This window comes from Anabas testudineus, chromosome 5, assembly GCF_900324465.2.
Source record: "Anabas testudineus chromosome 5, fAnaTes1.2, whole genome shotgun sequence".
Lineage (NCBI taxonomy): Eukaryota > Metazoa > Chordata > Actinopteri > Anabantiformes > Anabantidae > Anabas > Anabas testudineus.
The window spans coordinates 6,139,303-6,165,659 of NC_046614.1; the positions used below are offsets into that span (position 1 = coordinate 6,139,303).

A 26,357-nucleotide genomic window follows, 5' to 3' on the forward strand; every position below is an offset into this window, starting at 1 on the left:
GCTCCCTGCAAAAACTCTGATATCACCAGTTCCCCCTACAGGTCAGGCAGTGGAGTGGCATGGAGTCAACAGAGAACGTGTAGGTAGTGGGAGAGTGAGGCTGCTGACTCCTAGCAACCCTGTGATGAACCGCTGGCCTGCACATCTGAGTGTCAGTGTAAACTGTGGCCATTTTCAAACCAAGTCAATGTGAAAAGTATCTCTTTTTTCCCCCCCTAACATATAATTTGTTGAATCATACATATTTTTTCATAGAATTTTGTATAGGTTATATAAAATGTTCTATTTAAATTTCACCTAAAGCAAACAACCAAGGTCCCTAAGTTGTCCGTCATACGATGTGAGCAATCTGGGGAGAGGAGGTTTTCTTTGAAGAAGAGGAATAACTTAGAAGACGACAGCCTAATGTTCCCCCCACTTCTGGGATGACAGTCTCCATGCTAAAGGTACAGACAGCAAACAGGTGAGTCTTTACATCCAGGACGCAGTCAGTCACCTGGATGGCTCAGCTCAGTCATCACCAGCTTTAGGTGTCCATGCTCCCTGTGACCCTCTTCCCTGTCCTACCACCCGAGCAACAAGTGCACACACTGAAGGTCAGTCTTCCAGCAGGTCTCTGTCTAGATCCATGAAGGGCTCATCAATGTAACTTGCTATGGCACAAAGAGAAGTCCTGTCTGAGCCCAGAAGCACTGACACCGTCTCCTTCCAGTAGCTAAATGGGATACAGGAGCTCTGAGGGGGAAAACCAGAGAGGAGTTAGAGCTCCTTTGGATTTACTGCTTGTTGACACTATTAACTGACTAGCTAACCACAGTATCTGACTAAGTTAGAAGGCTGTATGTGCTAACGGCACCATGTTTAGCTGTGTTAAATGTAGCTACAGTGAGCAGCCAATTATTTGTATTAAATCTTTGGGCACTTTATGGCAGCAGAACAAGTAACAACACAATATCGGCACTACAGCAGCTTTCACTAAAAAGCTGCAAAGCTGCTAAATGCTGCTCTGTGCACATCAATTGAAGCTGTAAGTTTATTTTCTTCTGAATGCAATTTTAAAATCACCTGTCAATTTTAACTAAATGTTGGCGTCTAAACCAGTTGTACAGGTTTGTTTTTCAGCACTTACTTTATAACATGCACATTGAAGTTCTTTTCCTGACATGCATATATATGACTTATACATGAGGCAGAAAAAAAACATTAAATGTAAACAGTAGAGGGCAGATGCTCACCTGCTGCTTGTGCAGCTGTTGTGGTCTTGAGTAAAATATAGATATTTACACGTTTTGACTGCAAGCAGGAAACAGTGTGATCTACTCACATTCTCCAGACAGGTGCTATCTTTGTCCTTGTTGAGGTAGTGGCGCTGCCAGAAGCGCAGTAAGTTGTGGAAGTTGTTGAGCAGGCAGCCTGGGTACTTTTCGGCATACTCCTTCTCCCGCAGGGCGTTGAGGTAGAAAGGCAGTTTAGCCTTTCTTCTGGCTAGCATCAAGATCACCAAACTGGTGTTTAAACAACTCACATTCTCCTGCAGAGTTAAAGGGATGGGATGGTTAGAAAAAGGAATAAAATTTGAGTTTTGCATCATAAAATAACATTACAACAACAATATTACTGTATGTTTACACTAAAATGATCTTTAGTTTATCTGGTTATATTAGTAAAACTAGGAACTCTTATTCTAGAGCTATCAGAGTTTCTCTAAAAAAGTGACAAAGTGAAAATGAAACGAGACCTGCGTGAGAGTCTGTACGTTGATGATGTTAATCAGTCGGAAGAGGAAGGACAGCCTGTTCTCAACTCTAGCCATGTAGGACAGAAGGCAGCACTCAGAAAGTACCTCTACCACTGTGAGACACACAAAAAAAAGAAAATCAGTGGTTGAAACATGCTCCTTTTATTTGTAGTCTTCAATCAGGAGGAACTTCTTTTTCTATGCTTTATGTTTCACTGACATGGGTTGCCTGTCAATTTGAAAACATTTTGTAAAATCTGTTGATTGCTAAAACATGTCATGTCCACTGCACTCTCAAAAAGCAACAATCATTTGGCAAAATGTGAGAAACATTTAACGCTAACAACCTAAAAAAGAACAAAAACAGCCATCAATGCACAATAGGAAATGTATTTTTGTAACGGAAACTTCAACTTTCTTTGCCTTGTAAATATCTACCTTTGACATCTTCAGTCAGGCTCTCAAAGCGGTCCAATGAAAGGACGATGCAGCGCACCAGCATGTTAGAGTCCACCAGAGAGCTGTTGATCTGTGTCAAAAAGGTCTGAAACTAGAAGAGAAGAAAACTGCATTAGACACTGCTGTTCATGGAAAACACAAGCTCAGGCACAAGCTTAGCATAATGTCACTCAATGACTGCCATACTGGACATGTTGCCATTTGTACCGACACTTTGTTGTTCACACTGTTTTGCATATCTTAAGTGCTTGCACAAATATTAGCTTCTTGTGGCTGATCTCTACAAATACTGAAATTGCCATTTAGGGCTAAGTAAAGCTCTTCCTTTATTGACACATCGTAATTTCAGGCGTGTTGAATGAAATCCTAAATCAAATATTTGTTCCATACAATTATTATCTAGCCTAATTTTTTTTTGCCTGCATGATATCTCTGATGATCTCTCTGTATCGCCTCACAGTTTAGCAAGCAATGATCATCAGAAAAGTGACCATAACAAGTCCACCCAACAGTCTACTGAGTAAAAATTTCCATACCACAGGAAATACAGCTGAAAATCGGAACCACAGGCTAAACAATTAAGCGAACAGTATCACATGTGCACTTTGGATTTGGTGTCTGTAAAAAACAAATTTTTCAAGGCATATAAAAGTGTACACTTATACCTTTTCTGGAGTGTTGACATATTTGTTGAATCTTTTGAAGGCATCAATGTTGAATTTCATGAGCTCTCCCAGCAGATCAAAGTAGCTCTGTAGGACATCTCTTGATGTACAGCCACTATCTATGATGCAGAACAGGATGTGCTACCACAAAGGACAAGCGTAAAAGGAAGTGAGCACCCATGGAGAAGTCAAAATCTTTTAGAGATCTGTGTCTTCATTGATAATGAGAAAAACATCTGTGGCTGTAGTTTTACCTCTAGTAGTCCCCTCTTTAGGAGGAACATTTGGTCTGCATAGGAGGTGGCTCCTCTGAGAAAACTTTCCACAGCTCTTGCCTGCCAGAATCTACGTACACAACAGGAACAGTTAGCAAAGCAATAAAAAGCAGAGCAAAAACAGCACTAAAAGGTTGGTGCTCCAAAATTAAAACATCAACATCTGTGTCTCCGGTGTCTTAATCTTTGACCAACACAATACTGACCTGAAGGACGAGTCTGGAGGCTCCCTCTTCATGACAGTGAGGAGGCGTGTGAGTAGGCCCTTCTTCCCATCACATACCAGACTTCTGTCCGTGTTGACCAGAGCCTCCACTTCAGGGATGTTAGCTTTCATGGATATGGCACTGAGTTCATTCAGTTCCTGGCTATTCAGCAATAGGTACTTGTTCCTGAAAGACAAGCACTGGGCTGTAAAAAGCTAGCATAGCTTTAAAAGGTGGTGGTCCAAAGAAAATTATATTAAGAACTACTTACTCATGATGATCACTAAAACTCTGGAGTAGGCGTAAGAACTGGATTTTAAAGGATATTTCCTGCATGATGAGAATAAAAAGTGTTAGTTGTTTTGTTAAAACTTTTAAAAAGCCTGTTTCCAAATTCAGTGCTGTGCTAAAGGTTCATACTGGACTACAGTCGCAGTTCTCATTCTGCCCGTGCACCACATGATTTGAAGCTGTGTATTTCCTCCAGATGAGCTTGTCAAACAGGTTATTGAGCCCTGGGATGAGACGAAATTCAGCCAGCATCTTGTGGACCTGTGCAATGACAGTATACAGTGGTCAGCGACAGATACAGTTTAACTATCTAACTAAGAAACAACACTCCAGCTTTAAGTGGGAAGATGTGGTGCTTAGTACCTGATTCCTCTGTCGACCCATGAGAAGGACACATAGCACATAGAGCACTTCCACTTTATACATGATCTCATGAACAATCTTCATTGACTGGGGCAGGCGATGTCTTAAAGGGCTGGTGGCTAGAGAACTTTCATCTGATGACTCTGGGTGCAAGGAAAACAATTCTATTTTAACCAAAGTACACAGGATTTAAGAGCGATGAGAAACAGGCGGAACATGTGCCTCTTGTTTTACCTGTACTGCTCTGTTCAGCCTCCTCTGACGCCATTTGCATGAGGGCGTCCAGCACTAGAGCATTGTCCAACCAAGTGTACCAGTCTTCCAGCTCCTGCAGGAAGTTGGCTCCTGTGGCCTCAGAAACTTTTCTAGTTGCTAGCTTACAAAGCCGCTCAATGAAGCCTGGGATGTTCAGCAGGGTTACTTTTGGAAAAGAATATGACAAGAATTGATCAATTTGACCAATTCTATTACAAAGATTATAGTTACTGTATGACAGCTTACCCTGATTGACCTCAGCCCGTGAAGGGCTAGCATTGCGTTTCTGATGGGCATTTTTGGCTAACAAGGTGTGCTTGTCATCATTTCCCACATCAGGTTCTGAGATGGTGGCAGACAGGATGCGGCAAAAGTTGGCCAGTTGTTGCTGGTCAAAGCTCTGGACCAGACTTGACAGGTTAGGGATGCCATCCAGCTGAATCATCTCCTGAAAATTGCAATAACCTGAACATTTGCCAAACTGATGGAATGGAAACGTGCAACATTCACTAACTTAACAAGGTTATAGATTGACCCCGACTGAATTAGCTAAAACAGACGACAATTTATAAACAAATTCCAAAGCAATATTTTAATATAAAAAAGTTAACTTTTGTCTTAGTGTCTACTAAGGTAGTCAATACCTTAGTCTTACTAAGGTACCTTAATATATCTTTCTCACATCATGACTGTAGCAACTTTAATTTTTTTGGCTAGTGGAAATTCCCTGTGGCGTTTTAAAATATTTGGATCTAAAATATCAGCAAATGCTCAGGGCGAGGTTCCAAAACCACATGCTGCAAATACCCCAACTTCCCTGAGAACTTTAACCTCGCTGGGACAGCAAAGGTAATGTAGCTCTTGAACAGTATACTTAAAATGGTCACAAAGAGGGTCTATATTTATGTACACTAAATTATCTACTGTTGGTTTAGGTTTATGAAAACATGGCTTTGCTAGTTGATAATTGCTAGTATTTCCAGCGAAAAAAATTAGATCAACAATTAATTACAGGAGGTACAGATAACTGCTGGCTTTCCAAATGTTGCCGTTTTAAATCCTTTTGTGGCCTTTTTAACTCTGCGGTCAACATGGTCCTAAACTATGTTTAATTTCAAACTCTTACCTTTTTGACTCCAAGAATATCTTCAATTAGGGTGGCAGTCTGTAAGAAAGTCTTCTTGTTGGTCATTAGAGTGAAGAGAAAAAGAACAAAGTCATCCCTCGCTGCCAGACTCTTTGTGACCCCCTCCGTCTAATTGAAAGAAGAAAATGTGCAACTGTAAGAAACAGTACAACACTACTGCAAGTGCTAACAAATTCTAGTTACAATCCTGTTAAGGCAAGGTAAAATGCACCTCTGACATTTCTCTGATATGTATAAGATATAATAGGACACTTACACATATACAACAGTTGTAGAGAACACTAAGGCAGTCCTTGACCAAATCATCATTCACTGTAACAGAAAACATAGACATAGTCTAATTGTCACAGCATGTCATAAAATTCAGGTCAAATATTTTCACAGAAAGATATTCAGTTAACTTCCCAATAAAAGTAGATTCCTACTTACTTTTAGGTTTTTTCTTCTGCATAGTTAGTGTGGGTCTCATCAGGATCTCCACAAGCAGCTACAGGGAAACAGGAAACAATCATTCAGTTTTTTTGTTTCTACAATGTCGCAGTATGAGTTGTATTATACACATGAACAGTCGATTCTCCAGAGGTAACAAGCGTAATTTTTCTGAGTGAAGAAATGGAAAGTCCAACTTACATCAACTCCACCAAAGAGGTCAAAGGTGTATGTGTTGGGAAAGGTGGATTCCTGAGCAGTCTTTCTGTCCTCTGTGACAAAAGACATGGCCTCCATGGAGAGTTGTGATGATAATACCTGACAAAAACCATTGTTAATATGTAATTTTTATCCCAGTGCTCCAAAGTGAAACATTCATTAAGCCAGCAGTCTCATTCTTGGATGGACTAGTGTTAAGTAACTACCTTAAGAAAGCTGTGAGCATGGGAGAGGTCACTGTTGGGATGGCTGCTTTCATAAAGCTTCTGAAGCAGAGTAGGGATGCCATGCCACTTGGCTCGTTTATCTCTCTCCTGGAGCAGGCCTCCTGGGAGCTACAAAACACAAACAGAGGCAAGCTTAAATACTGCAAAATAAACATTGAACAACATAAAGTTGCAAGAAAAAGAGAAATGTCACCGTTTGCAATTTTACTGGTTTTGCGTATGAATTGGTCATGAAATGTGATCTGGTCTTCACTGAGCGCGTTTATTAAACATACAGAGTGCTGTTTGAAATAATAATGGCAACAGTCTTTAAATAACTGGTTGAGCCACCTTTGGCAGCAATAACCTCAAACACTTTCTGTAGCTGTGGATTAGTCCTGCACAATATCCAGGAAGATTTTGGACCATTGTTCCTCAGAGAACTGTTTCAGTTCAGACATATTCTAAGGACGTCTAGTGTGAATGGCTGTCCTAAAGTAATTCCACAGCATCGCTATTAGGCTGAGTTGGATGGCTGGATGTTTAGTTCCTCATGTCCTACTTCTTCTCCCAACTTATTTGAGCCTCAGCTTGTCCAGGTTCTGAGGCTGCAAAGGCTGCTTCCTCCACTATGTTTCACCATAGTGATGACGTTTTGATATGTGTTTGCAAACCAGATAACTGCAAACCAACTTTTTCATCCATCACTCTGTATGTTTAATGGCAAATTCATTAAACATACAAAACAACATAATAAAAACATGAAAGATCATGATGGCGTTTAACCAGCTTAGAAATATAGTGTTTGTTAATATTTGTGACTTTGGTGACAATCAGATCACATTTCATGATCAATTTATGAAAAACACCAGAAAACCAAGTGCCATTTTAAGTTCACAGTTAAGCCACACATTATGTGTCTCAGTAGGCTACTGCAACAAGGACAACTGAAAATAAAATCAGTCTTCAGCAGATTTTATTACAGGCAATTGCTGTAAAAACTTAAACCACAAGACGAGAGTCCCAACTTCATTCATTATCAGCGAGTGCAAATATATAGAGAAGCTCAGCAATACTGTGCAGCACAAACCTTGTGAACACAACAGCATACTGGATACCAGCAGAGAGACCTTATCAAGGTGTGTTGCATTGTGACGGGTATTTCTCATTTAGAATCAAATTTTGTGGGGCGTCCTGAACTGACTGTTTTGGAAAGACAGAGTAGAGCAATTTCTACTCACCTAATGGATTTACTAACTCTAGGAATGGTAAATGCATATAAACATTTTTTGTCTGGCTGTGACAAAGACATAAATGCAAAGTCTGCATAGTAGAAGCAGATAATAAACAAGCTGAACTGTGCATTTACACATAAAACGAATATTACACTGTATTATTCTGCAAAGGGGAAGTATTTTGTAACCAATTATTTAGTTTATAATTCCTCTCTTTGGGTAACTAGTATGATAATAATAATAAAATAAGAAATGTATATATAGAGCACTTTTGCTTCACGTAAGAAACAAAAAACGCTCAACAACAATACTCCTGTTACCATTCACTATCAACCCAACTGAACTCCCTACCTAGGTGTCTTTAGCGGACCTAGAAACCAGTATGACCAGAACTAGAAGCTCACTCAGGTCTAACGATGGCTCTTTTTAATGAAATGCATAATAATCACATGTGGAATGTGGAAAAGTGGAGCAGATTTACGGTGGCTAAACGTCCAGACAGAAGCGACGCCAAAGTGGATGAACAGTGGACAATATCAGAACAGCTGACGTGAACAACATTATACTCAAAACTAACCGAACAAATGTTCTCGGAAGTTACAAACACCGTCTAAATGCTTGCTTTTGCGGAAATAAAAATGAAGTTGCTAATATTAACTTTTCCAAACAGCTGTTCTGGCGTATCCATTTATGGAAACGATAGTTATTGTGGTTAGTGTGTCGTTACGTAATCACCTGAGCTGTTCAGCTGGCTTAGCGTTAGCTAGCTGACGTTACCCGACAGCTAACATTAGTAAACCTTTCTGTGGTTTATTATGTGATATAAGCGCTTCCTACAGTGACATACTGGCTCTTTAGTGACACATACACTACAGCGCATAATATAATCAGCAACATACTATCAAACGTCCAGTTTCAAGTATGTTTATATCGTAGCTAACCTGAATTGTGATGCTGAGCTAAAGTGGAGCTAACAACAAAAGACCCAGTCGAAGCTAACACAGCTAGCCCCATTCACTTTTTGTAACGTTAGTGCTGTTGTGATTTGGCCTGTCAGCGAGCTAATCGTATCTAAAACACAACGGCGTCAAAGATGAATGTGCGTTTCCCTTAAAATACCCCATAGCCCGTGTCGTGGCTAGCTGTAAAGCCAAACAAGGCCGAGTACAGCTCCACTCAAGTCTCCAGGACAACGTCTTCATATTCAGGCTACATTCCAAGCGCAAGTCCCTGGTCTCACTCGACCAACTTTCGGATGTTTTTACTGGCCAAACATGCGCCGTTTGTCTTACCTGTGTCCCTCGACTGAAACCCTGGCCTCTAATTTTACCGGCCGTTAACTTAGTGACAATATTGCTGTTGCAATTTCTTCGTTTTCCTCCAGTACAAGGGGACTCGGACCCCAGAAGCGTCGCCATTATTTCTTCTTCCTGGACTGAACTGTTGGTGCAGGAAGTGGTGGCTCAGTGAACGGGATAAAAGCGGCACCTGCTGGCGGGAGCGCGCTGTGCAGTCGTTTCTTTGATGACAGCACACATTGTTATTCAAAGAAAGTACAACAGGGGCTCGCTTTGTGCTTAAAATGCTTATATTTCTGAGTCAACATATTTTATTGGATTCCAATAACACAACCATGATAACGATCATATCACAATATAATTAACACATAATAGGCTTAGATGATGTTACATTCAAAAGCATGTACACGTGAGGTTATAAATTAAGAGATACATTCAACTTTTGAAATCAAGTGAGAACAAGGGCCTCACTGACTTCCAGTTTTTTTAAGCTCAACAGCTCCAAATTCTGTCCCTTTGGACACAAAAGCAGTCTCTTGCTGGTTAAAGTATGTCACAGCTGCAAGCATTGTAGTGTCTCAACCCTCCTGCCACTCTAGGGCGGTGTACAAAGACTACATATGGGCATGCAGACAGCGTCTTCCACTCGCTTGCCTAAACTGCAGATAAGACAGGACTATATATGACTTTTTTCTGTCTGTCCGACTTCAGTCTTTTAGACGGATCCTCAACTGATTCCTCAAGTGTCCCAGCTGTGATCATTGCCTTCTGTCATTTGGAGGTAGGAGGTGATGGCCTCCCTCAGACCTTCGCTCACCAAAGAGTTGTCTGACTCTGTTCTCTTCCTCCTGAAGATCACTGACCTGGAGAGGACATCGAAAGCTCTAAGTTAAACGTTTACAGTAATGGTTATAATTTCACAAACGTGCAAATGTCCTAAACATGGATGCAGTGTCTGTTTTAACGTGCGACTGAAGCTGCACTGGATTCAGTCATTCTAATCTATTTTTAGGCTACCCTTTTCAACCTTTATGTATAATGGATGAAGACCAGTGCTCATTTCCAGGGACATCGTGTTCTAAACTTACACACTTACCAACACACAAACCTGGCAGATACCCAGTGCAACTACAGTCTTATCTGTTGGTGTTGTATACACACTCTTCTCGCTCCGTTTACTCAACACTGAATCACACATTTTTCGAGAGCTGAATCAACACCTTTCTGACACAGTGTCAACAAAAACTGAAAATGATAAGCTTCACAAAGAGTGGATATATTAATTAAATTTACAACTGTAGGGCACCACCAGGGGTTCATGCTACACTCTGCACCCAGTACTAGTGACATCTTGTGGTAGCCATTGGTAGAAGAGTCTGCCACACCTGCTAATGTCCTTCCAGTTCATGGTAGACCTCCTGATTGTTGTGGGTATAGGCATGGCCTCTGTTGCATTGTCTAAACCGTGGATGAAGCAAGGCACTGTCAGTCGACAGATCAGTCCATCTGCAAACTCTGTAAAAGAAGCAAACATTGCAGTATTAGTCAGTTAGGGTTTGGTACGCTGAGGTGAGAAAACTGCATTACAGCCTCGGTAACAAACCTGAATAGTGTTCCACAAGGTCATGTAGGGAGGGGAAGGTAAGTCTTGGAGATATGTAGACCCAGCCGTTTTGGAGGATAGAGATGCGGTAGTGCTTTACACAGTCCAGGTACGAAGCGTTGCTTCTCTTCAGGACAGAAAGGGAGTAACAATCTATAGACAGACACAGCAGTTAAACCACGGCTCTTAATAAATGTTCTAATAATTGAACTTGTTGAGTATCAAAAGGACAAAGAAAAAGGAAGCAATGAGCCTCTAACCTCTGCTTGTCTCCGACTCTCGGATCAGGAAGGCTCCAGTCTGGTTAGTAGGCAGCATCAGCAGCTCCACCGCTTTGTACCTGGTGATGCCTGTGAACAGCCACCTGAAACAGAATAGAGTGAAAACACAGAAGACATTTAGACTAGTGGGACAACAGGACAATAGTCAAGATATGTATTTTTGTCTTGTGTGTTTAGTTTTGGAAAATCCACTGGAACAACATCAGAGAACATTCCCCACTTGTAGGAGGAGTGAAACTGCGGGAGGCAGAGGCTGACGTCATGCCGCTGGAGAGAATAAAAGTCTTGCTCCTCTGTCTCCACTGAGGTAAAATTCACCTACACAGAGACTCCTCCCACATGCAAGGGAACTCCCCGCCTTTTCGTTTCACTTGTTCACAACTCCTCTGCTTTCTCTCACACGTAGCTCGGAGAGAGACGTCTTGACACGTACACCCATGACCCGAACGTACCTGTGTGTGACCTTGGCGGTGTAGTTGGTGGGAATGTAGCTCTCCCAGCCTGTGGTTGTGGATCTCACCATCACAAAATCACCATCACTGTTGGAGAAAATCAACAGTCGTGACCATTTGTATCTGTCAAGGTGAAGACAAGGGTGAAGGTGTAATACGAGCTGCATGACATACTCTGATATGATGGCGAGTCTTTCCCCAATGCACATGGTTAATTCTGTGTGGCCAAAGGATGGGTAGTTATAGAGTGATACAATCACGCATTCCTGTTGGGCTGCAGAGAGAAAGAAACAGATGAATATAACAAGCCAAGTTCGACATGTTACACTCTCTTTTTTTCTCATTTTTATTTTGTGTGTTGACGTTTTTAAGATTGAACCTACATTGGGGGGCAGGTTCAGGTAGATTTTCAAGGATCGTGCGGTTTGATTGGCAACATTGGCAGATGCCCATGTTTTAGGACTTCTCGCTGATTCGAAACGGTTCTTACAGCTGAAAGAAGCAGACAGAATAAAAGCTTGAGACAGGGAGCATATTTAGAAAATGGTAAAGCTCTAAAAGCCTTCAATGACATGTTCAGAATGACATTATTCTTGTAGCTGTTGCAGCAGCCGGACAGTTTAGATATCGCTGCACACGATTTCTAACCTGGTAACAATACCTTGATGATACAGGAAGGTGTCTAACCACAACAGAGATGCTGATATCCTGTGTTAAATTTCCATGCAACCTGTTAGTAAGGAATCAAGTCTACTTCGTATGTGAAATATATAATAAAGGAATGATTAGATTTAGGGATTTTATTGATGCAAACTACCGTGCTTCTAACAGCAAGTTAGTAAAACTCAAATAATCTAAAAACACACTCTAAACTGTAATTTTTTCCTAAATGACTTACAAATTGTTATTTCATATACTACAAGTGATGAGGTAATGGGTTTTCCCTTATAAATAGCATTAAGGAAAAGTCAACAAAAAGAAGGAAGAAAAAAACAAAGGCAAAACTTCCTTCAAGCAAAACTCCCTTCATCCACGCTAGTGACATACTCACCTCCTTCAATATCTGAATTAAGAGTGCTGCACAGAAATAATATTCTCCAAAAGTAGTGAGCTAGAGCCTCCTCAGAGCGTTAGTAAATTCCAAGTCTTCTTGATGAACAATGCGCGCCTGCTGCTCCTCAGGCTTGCTGATCAACCAGAATGACCGTGTCTCCCTACTCCTGTCTGTTCTCATGAAGGTAGCTGTTTTTGCAGCTGTTTATGGTGGGGGCTGACTAAAGAGACAAGGCTTCCTGTATGGTCTTTATGTATGTCACCCTGCTGCAGCTTCCTGTGACGCTCAAGACCTTGATGTCCTGACTCAGAACAGATTTGTTGATCTCTCTGATGCAGGCTGTTTCTTCAAAAAAATAATTGGAGCTAATTGTGCATCACTTGTTTACGGAATGAACTGCACGTCTACGTAAGCAGAGTTTACACGCACACAAACATGCACGCCGTGGTGTTATCTGGTGAGGTAAATTAGTGACATCACTCATTTCACATTGACACTTTGTAAAAAAGAAAAAAAAAGGTTTCAGTGAATGCATTTTGCAGCTGTACTGTGAAGTGTTGTGTAGGGAAAACATTTACCACATTTCCATGTCAGCCCATTGCACTCAGTTACATTCAGTTATTCTCATTTGCCTTAAAATGTTGCCATTGAGGTTGACATCAGATAAGAGTCAAAGCTCTGCAGAAACATGACAAAGGTTCCTCTGCCAGCCTACTCCTGCCTTGGTTTCTCAGCAATCACAAGTTCCTCCATAATGCTGACATGACACGACGGGTCACTCCAACAGAGCAGCAGCGAAACAATAAGAACACTTTGTGCGCATGAAGTTAAAATGTTAACAGTTTGTTTACTGCGCGGGCATAAGCGACACATAATCGTTTGTGTGCATCAGGGATGGTGATACTGGTTTGAGTTCATGGCTCAGTCTCTGCCCAGATAGATATAAACCCACACAAATGTTGTTATATCTCCTCCACTTTGTGTTTGTTAAGAAGCCAAAAAACAGTACTGTGAATGGAAACTAAAAGTATCATTTCCAGAACAGGACAGATTTGTGCTCAATCATTCAGATCTGCCTGTGACAGAAACATTCTTTTTTTTTTTTAAATCAAAGATACAATCATTCCACACCACAGCAGGGTGTCTCTTTTGAATGGTTTTCTCAGTAAGCTCATTAATTAATATGACACTTCTAATTGGTATGCAAGTTCTTGGTAAAGGTGATTTATTATAAGGATTTTAGTGCACATAGGCTGGACACAAGACCTTAAATACTGCATCCATTCATCTATTTTCCTAACTGCTTTTCCACTAAAGGGTCAGCAGTCCATCATAGGGCTGACACAGACAGGGCTGGTGAATAAACATAAACTACACATATTTAAGAAAACATTTTCTGCTGAGCTGTTACCATTGCACTGTACTGTTTATTTGATTTCGACTGAGGAAAATTACACTGAAGTGGCTCACAGTGGAGAGCGCATATCGATGAAACAAGCCTGATATGAACATCAGATTACCATTTAGCACAGAGTTTTCCTGTGACATTCTTTACATCTTTTCAGTTTTGATGTCAACCTCATTGCAAAGCAGCTGAGAATTGTTGTTCTTTTAATGTGCTAAATATAGGACGCTTCGTCTGTGACAACTGTTATCACTGAGTGAGGAAATAAGAACAAGTGTGGTTGGAAACTAAGTCACCACAGTCACCTCACTTTTCCACTAAGACACACTGAACACTACAAGAACTCAGACACATGAAATGCACTTTCTCTTTTATTTTAGTCCTATAAATACTTGCCATTTGTGGCAGAAATGTTCTGCAATTCTAATGATAAACACACACAATGGACATGCTCTCATGTTGTACAGTAGCTTTATTCGGTAGTAATATAAATGAGTTGAATCAGCAGACAGTGAGAAGCACCACTGCGCCCCTCAGTGAAAGGGGGCTCACACTTTTCTTACCAGAATCCACTTGTTAAAGGTTGTTAACACATTACTGAGTGATCTATTCAACTGAACAAAAACATCAACACAAAGCAAAAAGCAAAAAAGGAGATGGTGAGTTTAATAGGAACAAAAATGAATGGATGTAGAGGGACAGTGACCTCACTGGTACACTAGACTTTAATACTGGATGTTCTGTCATGTTCCCCACTGCATTAGTTTAGTTTTTTTTAGTGTGCTACAGTACGCAGTGATTCGTCCATGTTCCACATCACCTTACCCAGCATCAGTTTAAATGCAGACTGCAGTCCTCTACTGTGTAAGCTACAGTAGGTTTAGTGATCCTCTACACATTTTGTGACTAAGTTGCATTGCAGTAAGTTTGACAATGAGAACGAACAAAAGACAATGAATCACAATCAATTTACATGTTCAAAGTTCACAACAGACGTGATAAGTTAAAACAGTAAAAATGTTGTGCCATACAATTCAATGGGGAAAAAAAAGGTCAGTATGAAGACATTTAAAACAAATATGAAAATAATAAATACAATAAGGTGAGGTTGAACAGTTGAGTCGACAACACGGTTTGAACATACATCTTAATGTAGTTCTGGTTTCTGGTAGGAATGTGACTTGTGACTTACTGTAATATTTAATAATATGCATCTGTTAATATATGTATTACATCCTTTTTTCTAATCACATAGTTCATTACAGATCCTCCTGGTGTTCAGTTGCTCAGGAGCAGGATCAGAGACAGAGAGAGGGGAAGAGGAAGGGCACATAAGTTACTATAGAGTGGTGCAGAGGACGGGGTGTGGTTTAGCAGGAGACTTCCATGGTCTGGGGTCTGGCCTGGCTGTCCAGGGCCCCAGTTGCACTGCCCTCCAGCACACTGTTGAGGTTGTTGCGACTGCGACTGCTGTCCATGGAGGTGATGCTGGAGGAGGAGGTGGTGCGTGAGCGAGCCAGACGAGTCATTCCTGCTGACGGCACTGAAACAGAGAAACGCATTAGTATTCCACTCGCACAGCACACGTAGTCAGTGCAGTGAACACTTACACAGCTGAATGTAAGAACAAAAGTGCTGACCATGCAAACAAATCTCAAATATGAAGACTAAACAAATGGAAAAAAAACAACAACTGACAAAACAAATCGGTGACAGAAAAATTATTGCACGTGTCCACTGAAGAAAATTATTTTCATAAGTAATGCAGCAGTTACAATTCAACTCAAGTGACAGGAAGCAACACCAGCAGATCATGCAACAAAATGGGACACGGAGGACAGAATCCATGCTAATGGGAGAAACTAAAGTCCTACAGGGAGATGAATGTGTGTCAAAGTATGCAAAAACAATCTCACAGTGTGTAATACTGAGTGTATCCACCACACTAAGCTGTGATCACATGAGAATTTTTGCATACAATGACATTTTTCCACTATAGTGGAATTAAGGCCATGGAGTTCAACACCTTCTAGTCTGGCAGCTGCTTAAGAACCTGGTACCTGATTCGTTGCTCAGGTGACTGAGAAGAACATAGGGAACTGTAAGCAATAAATGAAGAAAGAAAGAAGGAGAAAGAGAGAAATGTTGAAATGATAGCTCTTCCGTGGCTTTATCCGACCTTCCGTTGTTTATCAGCAACAGGTAAGAAACCATGGTGTATGTGCAAACAAACCTTTATACATCCTGTATTCTTTGGCTGTTTCCCTTTCACGTTTCACACTCTGGCAGTGTGTTAATGAGGGAAAAGCAGCTTTCAGAAACATGCTGAGGTGTTAAGATTTTCCACACATTCCCTGTGTGAAAATACTCTTTTTAATCTGTTCTAATCCTGCAGTGGCATTTACTCAGCAGGGCACTTGGTGGCCTTTAAAGCAAAACTGAGGCACTGACATACTAAATGCACCCGAGAGTGCCTCCCACAGTGAAGGGTTTGGGAACGGGAGAGAGCAAGAGAATTAGCATAGCAAAAACACACACAGACAAGGGTCATCTGTGTGGCCAGAGCAAGCAAACATACTTTCACGACTTCATCCATCCAGGGAACAGGTTGGTGCGCTTCAAGTCAGCGTTTCTGACAGAAATGTTTTTGTTTTTTTCTTTGTAGATGAATGACTGTAAAAACCTGGAGGGCTGTTTAAGTATGCACTTTGAGTCTTTCCACAAAGAGACTGCATCATTAAACAGTTCTGGGTAGAAAAGAAAAGCACACCAGGCAAAAAAACTGAGTTTTTTTTTTTTTTTATAACGCCCACTCTGAACAGGAAATGACTTTCAGTGCAGCGTACTTCGAGTGCTGCTGTCATTTCAGTCATGCTACAAGCACTTGCACCTCACCTACTGAGGGTTGTGGGTGCCACACACTGCAAAGAGCAGAGAGAAAAGTGACATTAGCATCCACATAGTCGCACAGACTGTTCCTATGCGACCAGGCTGACAATAAACTCCCATGCACTGCTGGCTACACTACAGACCTCATCCACAGCAGTGTGTCTCAACAGCTCATAGAAGTTGCAGTGAAAAAAGAGCCAGATTTAAATAACTTTGACTGCACGTATCAACAGGAAATTTAAGAGCGAACACAGCCAAAACTTGACCACAAACACGTCACCCCAAAGAGGTGCAAGTCTGTAAACAATGTGTGGACACTGAGTACTGAGTCGCCCAGTTTGAACCAGTTTGATAATAACCTAAGTTGTTTCTACTCTCAAATTGTGTTAAGACGTCAGCATGTTTACTTACTGTAGCCCATCCCCTGAACAAAGTACTTGAAGGCCTCGGCAAGTTTCCCTGGCTGTAATAGGATAAAGGATCAAGTTTTTAGTCAAGATATAGACAAGAATATTGCTAAATGACATGAAAGTGTTTCTCTAAAAACAAACACCCACCTGAACAACCTGGGGCAAGCCTCCACAATCAGCCATCTGAGAGAATATTATCAGACTCATTAAAATGTCTTTTGTCAATAGTATATGAATGGGCTATGTATTTCATTGCAAAAAACATCACCTTTAGCAGTGTGGTCTTGGTTGGATTTAACCTGGAATTACACTCCACCTGAAACATCGAAGAGAGATTTTTACTGAGCCCAAAAAGGAGAAATTATTGTTGTAACAAATCCTCCCTGAATCTTCTTAAGTTGCTGAGACCAACTGAGATGAAACTCACCACTGCCTCCACAGCTGGTGATGTGTCACCAACCACCAGTAAAGCAGGGCACCTGAATGAGAACAGAGGACATATCAAATGGTGTAACTGCATACATGTAACGATTATCTGTGTCGCCCTAGTCTCCAAACCTACGTTAGTGTGTTGACTGTGTCCTCATTAAGACCTACAATTGGCCGCTCGATCTCCAGGTCCCGACGGCTGGTGCAGGGAGACAAATTTAATATTACACCCTTGTTCTTTGCAGTTTCTGATATATTGCTTCTATTTGGGTCTGGCTGAAGAATTTAAATGCCTCAGCTGCACTCACAAATGTTAAGAACACAACAGAATAAAAAATGTCCAGTATCATACTATTGGTAGGAGCCACAAAAGAGAGCCAGATTATCCTGGTTAATGTCTTGAGCAATGTGGAGACGGTAGGTCTGGATCAATTCCTGGTTCTCTGTCAGCTCGTCCTGGTGAAAATAAAAGAGTTAAACTGATCCAAATAGGAAAAGAGGCAAGTCCACACAAATGTGTTTGTAAGTTGCTTTAGTCACGCAGACAAGCTGTGGGATCTGTGTATTCACTATGCTTAGTTTCACGCTGTCAGCTATTAAACTGAGTCTGTAATCTACATGTCACAATCTGGCATTTGATGTATCCAGGAAGACAGAAATAGAATAATTAGTAAATGTCAATGTCGTTATAAGAACGAGGTGAAGCAAAGGTATCAAGGGAAATTAAAAAAAGCCTCCTGAGGTTCAGTTACATTTCGCACTCAATGAAAAAGGTCAACAACTCTATGAAACAGCACAGGATGAGTAATACTGTGCTGCAAAAGAAACTCACGGTGCTGAAGTGGTGAGCCATGACGATATCCACCAAATTACTGGTCCATCCAGACAGCTGTACACAAGAGAAAAAGACAGGTCAACATAAAACGCAGACAGGTGCTGACTTTTATGAATTACTTGGAACATGGCGGTGCCCACATCTACATGTAGTGTATGTACTGGTAGATTCGATAATATTTTTAGATTTTGATTTTGATTTTACTGTATAACCTTCGTTTCTCTGTCTGCTACCACTGAGAGAAAAGCTGCAAAAAAGCTGAAGAATAGATCATCAAGTGAGAGCAGATTTTTATCTGTGTGTAATGCTAATGCAGCAATGAATATTCTTCCTTAACAATCTTGTACTCTCTTCGTTATCATGAACTAATATGGCGTTGTGACGGATCATGCACTCGCTGCCAATGTTTCCATCAAAACTAAACTAATATATAAGAAGAACAAGTTGTTCTGCTGTTCCGACAAGCCTGTTCTTTAAAATCCTATTTGATTAACTTTGACATGTGCTTAACCCTGAAACAGTAGGAATGATCAAATTAAAACAAGATCAGAGCCCCTGTCTGGGTTTTAATGCTAAATCCAACAACTGAACTGAACTGAACTGAACTGAACCACTTTCAAACAGAAATACTTTCACGTATATCACGTTTCTAAAGTGATTAACTATCTTCATGTCTTGCTTGCAGGTTCTTTAACGTTAACCAAACGAAAAGCTGTAAAGTAAACTGAAAAGACAAAGACAAATTATTTGAGAAAACCTAACGTGTTGCAGAGAGAACTGATGACTTTCATGGCTTATGGTGCAGTGGTAATACCGACCTTTGAAGCTGCCCAGTCAATCCAGCCTTCAGCACATGGGTCAACGTTGATCAGAACGAGCCCCTCCACCAGGGTTGGGTTGTTCAGCTGGGAAAAGAAGGAGACATGTCACTTTTGATAATAGAAGACTTGAGAGACTTAAAAGTATGCTTTTTTTCCACACTGATGTTTTCTTGTATTTTTTGTGTTGTGGTGTAGTAAGATTTTGATAATAAATGTATTTGTTTTCCCTCGTTTAAATGTACAGCATGGTTTAAAATGAGCATCCGTTCAGCCAGTAAACAAAATAAATCGTAGGAGTAGCGTTTCTAATTTAATCTAATTTTGACGTTACCTATCACCCCAGCACTGGTGGAAAAGGATAAAAAACACAACAACGCTCTCATAATATGATGAAGCTGCATATCAGGGATATGGGTTTGGAATTGCTAAGAGAATATCAGGAGAAATCTAACATCCATCGCTCCCGGTGTCAAGGTAATACTGTAGATGTGGCTTTCCAAAGCAATGTAGCAATAACTGCAAAAAAAAAATTTAAAATCAAAATTAAAAAAATTTTGTTTCGAGCATTTCAGAACATTTTTTTCCCCTCAGGAATTCTAAACAAGAGCCAACTTTCCACAGAGAGCCCACTGTTGTGATTCTCAGTCCCCACACCTTGCCGTTTTACCGCTAACCTCCTATCCTCTCTTTTCATTATTCATCTGTCAGTGCTCCCTCCCTCCTCTCTGTCATTTCTAGATCTTTCTGCTCCATTGTACACAGATGTGCTTCTTTTAGCTCCTCTGCGCTGAGTGTGGAAACAAGACGAAAGCATGTGAAAAGAAGAGAACCACTAAGGTTATTCATCATCTAAGGTAATGACAGCATATGCAGCAGACTGGAGAGCAGCCTGATGCCCTGTGTGGGCTTGATTTAGGTCTTAATGTTCAGTCATAACAAGCTGTGTGGCCTGAAAACCTTCAATTATTACAGGCGAGAGAGGACAAAAAAGAATGGGAGTTAGATAAGAATAGGAAAATAAGCATGGCCAATGGACTGGTCTGTGTGTATACTCACTGCAAAGCGGGAAAGAATGTATGCTCCTGCTCCAACGCCAATACCAATCACACTGTTGACCCTGCAGGGAAAAGCAGCAGTTACAGTAGGACTGGAGAATACAAGTCAATTTATGCACATTATTATTGATCAGCTATCAAAAGGGGGCCACTGACTTGAGCTGAGTCATCACAGAGGGCAGCATTTCAGCCAGCTCGTCCATGGTGGGGTAGCGATAACTGTGGAGAAATTAAACATAATGATTATTATTGTTTTAATTCAGAGCAATTTTGTTTAGCATGAAGTTAAATATTCAAACACTTTAGGAGTTTGACTAACATGTTGGACAGTGAATGTAAATGTGAATGCATTAGCAAATAAACTACCTGCTCACTTTACACTACAATTGCAATAAATTGATTGTAGCTCTTTTTCCAGCACTGAAAAACAGAGCAGCCATTTATCAATGCATGCAAAACCAGCCTGTCACCCACCCGCTAGGAAAGGGAGGTGCAGCCTCCTGCTGGCCGGGTGCGTCCACATGAACCACTGCAAAGTGCTGCGTGATCTCCTGCATGTCCTCATAATTGAACAAGGTGTTGAAGCACGATTTGTCTAGAAAGTTGCAAACAGAGGACACACATGAGCACAAACCTTCGAGGACCCGAATGTGTTTTAGTAAAACAAAACAGGTTGATGACAGAGTGTTGTGACGAGTCTGTTGTTGGATGACTCACGGTTAAGACCAATGTCGTGATAGGTGAGAATGACGGGTCTGTTGCCCTTGGGAACACCTCTCATTGTCACATGAAGGACGCCATGTGGAGTCTCAATATCATGCTCCTGCAGCCACAAAGAAAAGAATAGCATGTTGTTGAACTGTGTAACTTAAACCACAAGACTGCATAGATAGTGGTCCCTGGGGATGAAGCGTAAAGTACAGTACATCAGGGTGTGGCTGCAAAAACAGGACTTATAAGATGGATAAATTCTTGACTTATTAATAAAACTCCAGCTTGTGATTTAAGCAGTGGATTTTCACTACCACAAAGCAAGAAGGTGTCCAAGATATTCACAAGATCACATAATGACTGACAGCACAGGTAACATATAAGTAGAGGAAGACTGAAAACCTTTAATCTATAGAAAGGCTTCTATAGGGCTTCTACGCACAAATAATTGTTTTTTAAAAATCTGATGCAGGACACACATATTCCCTAAAGTATACACCCGAAAAACTGCCACAACATTTGGGGTTTCAGATTAAGGATTCAAAGCATGCACCTCTTGTCTCCACCACACATCCCCTGTGCCCTTGGACAAACAAAGTGGAGAATGGGGAAACAGTGCGTTCATTGAGGAAAATAGTGTTTTTATTTGAGGGTCTGAAACTCACAGCCCTTTCACAAGTATGACTGTGCAAAAATGGCAGTCATCTGATTTAGTGAATGGCTTAGCAGAATATAAATAAAATAAAATCCAAAGAGTTCACAACAGCTTCATTCTGTCCTTCCTTGTGCTCTGTCAAGCACAAGGAAGTCCTGCTGAGTACTTCTACAAATCAAGTATTAAATGGCTTAAACGTAATTTCAGCAGGCACTTAATTTACCTAAAGCACAAACAATGTGATATGTGACATAATGGAAAATGATACAAGTAGTCACAAAGCTGGTTTCCAGTGCTGCAATTCCTTTGCCATTTTGCATCCCTCTCTCTTTCTGTCTTAAACACACACACACACACACACACTTTCCAAGGTCAGCATGATTTGGTGCTGATACTGGTACACATGAAGTAGCAATGTGAATATGCATGTGTGTGTTCTGCAAAGAGCAGGCCCAGCAGTCTCAAGGCCCACTGGTTATCAATAATAAAAACAGCTAGCTCTGGCTTATGACAGACACAAGTTATGACTGGCAGACACAGAGGGAGCATGACTCCAACTGCTTTTTCCCTTGCTGGATTCTTGCTGCAGCCCTTTGGCTGATGGATATGTGTGACGATTGCTTCAGAGGAGAAAAAGGTTAATTCTCAAGGACAAGGCTGCAGTGATGTGCATCTGCAATCTGTAACGGACATAGCAACACAAGTGGCAAACTGCTCATCTTGTGAGCAACGAGATAAGATATGTTCATTTGAGTGGGTGTTGGTACAGAGATTAGCCTGTCGCACATAACATGAAAACTATGCACAATCAAACACCACAAGGCAATCCGCACTGTCTACATGTGCTATAATAAATAGGTACAGAAAATAACTGCTCTTTCCGAGACAGAGTAAAACCTTAAAAAAACTGTCCTGCTCACAGGAAACCTTGCACTCATCTGAGGCCTTTTCACAGGTAATGAAATGATTCAGCACCTTCAGCCTGGTGGGGTGGGCACAGAAACTTGTTATAGTTGGAGTGAAGGCTTCTATGGCTGTGGTGCCGGAGAATTTTCATTTTTAGACAAGGACAGAGTCAAGGACACGGAGAAACAACTCAAACTCACTTGTTCAAATGCCTTCCTCCTTTGCCAGGAAAACAAGATGTGTGCCCACAACTAGTGATACAAAATGAAAACACAAAGGGAACATGGGGAGGAAACAGGGAATGAAGATGAGATAGCTACAATAAGAGACAAAGATTCTGGAATTGGATGGGAGGAAATAGAGCGTGAAGGCAAAAAGGGACAGAGTGACAAGGAAAAAGAGAAGACAGAGGGAGTCCTGTATGACTAACCAAGGGTGTGCCTTAAAACAGAAGGCGCACGCTGCTTTAATTCATCATGTCTTGTGGCCATGCCTTTGCACAAACAAGGGTGCAGAATCAAGAGATAGGACTGTGGAAAGGGAGTGAAGAACAGGGCCTTTTGAATCTATCCATTTAGCTCTTGGTTCAAAAGCTGTATTGATCTGGGAGCTCTGCCTCATCATTTGCTTTTAGACACACAACACAACACACACACACACACACACACACACACACACACACACACACGGATGTATATGTACACCCAGAGGCATCAGAAGAAAACAGGCATGGGGTGGGGCTGCTAGCCTAGACAGCTAAAGTGGGGAAAAGAAGGAAAGCACTGCAATGGCAGCAACCTTGTTGTTCTTTAATATGTTCATGGTAAGTAGTATTTGGACAAAGAGTGTGTGGGGGTGTTTTGGGAGTGTGTAGGTGAGACAAGAATACTGAGTAGGGAATTGTGCTTTGAGTAGAGGGGCTTCAGGAGATTGCCAAGGGAAAGAACTTGGGTTTTTGCCCCAGAATCAAGGAGGGTGAGGGAGGTGGGGTGAGGTGAAAAAAGCCATGTGTCATGCTGTTCTTCCTGTAATCCCTCACTTCCCTCCGTCCTCTCTCGCCTGTTTTCTCCCGCCCTGCCAGCAACAGCATCAATCGCCTGTGACAGCGGCACTATAGGACAGAAACACCAAGCAGCCAGCAAATGACTTTAGTGTGTACACCCAAACACATACACACAGTAATGTCTCCAGTGTTGAGTATGTGCTCCAGGGGGTTTATACTAGGTATATGCCACCCTATCTTGCCCTGTCATCGAAACAGTGGGCTTAAACTACAAACTCAAGGTCTCTGCAGGGGAAGGAAGGAGCCATTGTGTTGTTCATGGTGTGTTGATGCTACACAAGGTGAGTTACCTCTTAACTGTCTTTAGTTAGAACAGAACAAAGATCACAAAGCTGTTGCGATGCACCAGCTATAGCTGGACAAAACGTATATCACTGCAGTTTTGAAAAAACAAAACAAACAAACAAAAACACACACACACACACACACACACACACACACACACACACACACACACACACACAAACATATACATATAAATGCACACAAACACACAACCGCACACAGCAACCCTATTGATGGATAGTCACACACAGAGACACATACACATCCTTTGGTTGTGGCATTCGCAGATTCAGAGACATCTATACACGTCTATCATTCATATCATCACATTAAAATGAGTCTCTGAACCCTGAGCATGTTAAGGCTGGGCTCAGTGCACACATGGACATGGTGTGACCTGTAGACACAAACACACACAGAGAACAAATGTTCAACACACACTAACAGCTGCCCACAGAGAGAAAAAGCCCAAAGGCTCAGCCGTCTGCCGAAGGTGGAGACAAGCAAGCCAGGAAAGACCACCAGCTTATCCTTTCCTAGAGTCAGCTGGTGTCACTCTGTCTTTGGGGAAACCACACACAACAAACTCTCTTCTAATCTGAACCAGAACCCCCTGCTGCAAGGACTCAGCCAGGTGTGTCAAGACAGGCAAGACGCATTTGTCACTCACCACTTCATTCCCAGAGCATGCAATCTGGTCCAGGTCCAGAATAGCTGACATGTTTTTCCCACGCAGGAGAGGAATGTGTTATGCTATGCGTGAGAGTGTGCGCTGGGCAGCTCTGAAGATCTCCAAAAGAAGGAGGAGGAGGAAAAGGAGGAGAAGGGAGGGAGTGTTAGTAGGCAGGGAGGGATGAAGGGTGAGGCGGGAAGAGCAGAAACGACAAGGAAGAGATGGACAAGAAGGACACAGCAGAGGGAGTAAGGAAGAGATGGGCAAATAATCTGAATGAAAGCAGAGGAGTGGGGGTTGGAGAAGATGCAGAGAGAACAAGAGCAAGACAGAGACAAGAGGTGGGAAAGAGAGCAGGAAAAGAGACAGAGGGGGAGGAGAGTGAGACTGCAGTTTGTGCTTGGTAGTCACAGTGCGTTCGTACATCCAGCCACTGGTGCGTCTAATTGGATTGCAGACGGTCAGGTGGGTAGAGGGAGAGGGTGGGGCTTAGAGGAGAATGGAGAGAAGGAGGAGGAGAGTGTGAGAAAGAGAAGGGTGGCTGCGTCGGAAGAGGGGTGATGGGGAGCAAAGGATGCAGAGGCAGTCCAGGAAAATGGGAAGGCTGATGACGTTGCACAGTGATACTGATAAAGCAGAGGGAGAGGAGAGGAGGCAGACTTTGATGGCCCACTCTGGGCTGTGTACTGCATCAGCAAAATGGCTGCCCATTACTGAGATTTAAGAATAACTATCCTGCTATCTATCCTGCAGAAAGAGAAGAATCTTAATGATTGCAACATACAAATACAAAATACCTCCAACGCGAATGACCATAAACACAAACTGCTAATAACGTCCATACTTCCACTTAGCAGCATAAAATGCAGAAGCTTAACATTGACCAACAACAGCTTTGCTGCAAATGTTGACTCATACTGTAACTACTGTGTTTCATGTTTAAATAAATATTCCAGTCTTCATTTATTCATTCTTACATTAAAAGATAGCCCCTTAATGTTTGACAATCATGCAGGGTGCCACATGTTCGTATGAGAGAGCCAATGATAAACATACAGCATGCATAAACAAGACAGTGGCAGGATAACAAAAGACAAGGGGCACTTCATTGGTCAGTCAAGGTAGCAGCATGTTTGGCTGTAAATTGCAGTTTCCCATGTAAATTGTTCCCGTTTTAACCCACAGAGGGTGCCACTGACACACACATAGAGGATTTACTTTAAAATGACTAAACCCTTGTGCTACAGGGTAAACAAATTTAATACTAACATTTATAACATGCAACTGTCAGTTAGGTATGCATAGGTAAGCATATCACTGGGACATTTTTCCACAGTGTAAGATTCACAGAAAAGTGATTTCAGTTTCAGTCACCAGTCATTTTGGTCAAACTCTGGCGAGAACATGACTAAACCGCATTTAGACCTGGTTGTGGTGTATATGCAATGAATCACCTTAACTCATGGAAACATATGTGACACAAACACAACCTTTCATCAACAGATCAGGTGCCTCGGTCATACGATGAGTCATCAAGAATCACAGCAGGGCTCTGAGGAGTGAGGAGCCTTATAGACACGCTGTGATGCTGCGCTGCAAGGTTCAATGTACAGGTCTGCATTGGCACAGGTCGAGTTTAAGCTTGCATTGACACATCCAACTTTAAATGCACAACCTCAGAAAACATGTTGTATGTGTTGACATACATGTTTATGTCAACCAATATGTCACATGGTCTGCCACATCTTTACAATTCACTGTTTCCGTGATGCCTGAGGCCTGTGTTTGGGTATTCACAACTTAAGTTTAACATAAAAAAGGACAGTGGAGAAACACAAATGTCAAGCTCTCCACATAAATGAGCAGGCTTATGGCGCCCTCTGCTGAACATCTTGAGGCAGTGAGGAAAAAAGAAATCTACTATGTAGCCATTTGTCTGAATAAAGAAGCAGATGACGAAAGCAGATGACTTTTAGTGTTTGTGTTTCAATGACACAAAGTCAAGGAGTGAAATGGCATAACAATTTGAGAATCATTTAGAGAC

General features: G+C 41.6%; 3 protein-coding genes across 5 annotated transcripts in view; all 3 read right to left on the reverse strand.

The window, feature by feature from the left end:
* Positions 1-257: 257 nt before the first annotated feature.
* On the reverse strand, positions 258-8,928 carry trpc4apa (transient receptor potential cation channel, subfamily C, member 4 associated protein a). The gene is made up of 18 exons (XM_026349222.1): positions 8,781-8,928; positions 6,254-6,382; positions 6,030-6,146; positions 5,829-5,886; positions 5,656-5,711; positions 5,379-5,507; positions 4,499-4,700; positions 4,232-4,417; positions 3,998-4,140; positions 3,764-3,895; positions 3,615-3,673; positions 3,344-3,529; positions 3,117-3,207; positions 2,863-3,003; positions 2,177-2,288; positions 1,739-1,851; positions 1,325-1,531; positions 258-735 (listed from the first exon to the last, which is right to left on the reverse strand). Exons 1-18 carry the CDS (start codon positions 8,904-8,906, stop codon positions 598-600), a joined length of 2,325 nt encoding a protein of 774 aa, XP_026205007.1. The 5' UTR covers positions 8,907-8,928; the 3' UTR covers positions 258-597.
* A 137-nt stretch (positions 8,929-9,065) lies between these two features.
* On the reverse strand, positions 9,066-12,385 carry LOC113153710 (src-like-adapter 2). Its single transcript, XM_026347448.1, has 8 exons — positions 12,174-12,385; positions 11,506-11,614; positions 11,297-11,396; positions 11,123-11,209; positions 10,650-10,753; positions 10,390-10,542; positions 10,172-10,301; positions 9,066-9,649 (listed from the first exon to the last, which is right to left on the reverse strand). The coding sequence occupies exons 2-8, from the start codon at positions 11,573-11,575 to the stop codon at positions 9,526-9,528; spliced, it is 768 nt and encodes a 255-aa protein (XP_026203233.1). The 5' UTR covers positions 11,576-11,614; positions 12,174-12,385; the 3' UTR covers positions 9,066-9,525.
* Positions 12,386-14,035: 1,650 nt separating this feature from the next.
* The window catches only part of ndrg3a (ndrg family member 3a), a 29,460-nt gene continuing 17,138 nt past the window's right edge, over positions 14,036-26,357 (reverse strand). Inside the window, exons 1-15 of one of the 3 annotated variants that reach the window (XM_026347446.1) lie at positions 24,311-24,684; positions 20,738-20,843; positions 20,495-20,615; positions 20,177-20,239; positions 20,022-20,082; positions 18,963-19,049; positions 18,142-18,198; positions 17,662-17,765; positions 17,443-17,508; positions 17,308-17,359; positions 17,149-17,196; positions 17,028-17,063; positions 16,882-16,933; positions 15,642-15,680; positions 14,036-15,124 (exon numbers count right to left, since the gene is read on the reverse strand). In XM_026347446.1, coding sequence (XP_026203231.1) covers positions 14,952-15,124; positions 15,642-15,680; positions 16,882-16,933; positions 17,028-17,063; positions 17,149-17,196; positions 17,308-17,359; positions 17,443-17,508; positions 17,662-17,765; positions 18,142-18,198; positions 18,963-19,049; positions 20,022-20,082; positions 20,177-20,239; positions 20,495-20,615; positions 20,738-20,843; positions 24,311-24,361 — 1,116 coding nt within the window. In that variant the 5' untranslated portion in view covers positions 24,362-24,684 and the 3' untranslated portion in view covers positions 14,036-14,951. Of the gene's footprint in view, positions 15,125-15,641; positions 15,681-16,881; positions 16,934-17,027; positions 17,064-17,148; positions 17,197-17,307; positions 17,360-17,442; positions 17,509-17,661; positions 17,766-18,141; positions 18,199-18,962; positions 19,050-20,021; positions 20,083-20,176; positions 20,240-20,494; positions 20,616-20,737; positions 20,844-24,310; positions 24,685-26,357 lie in introns of those variants that run through there. The other 2 variants (XM_026347444.1, XM_026347445.1) reach the window with 2 other exon arrangements.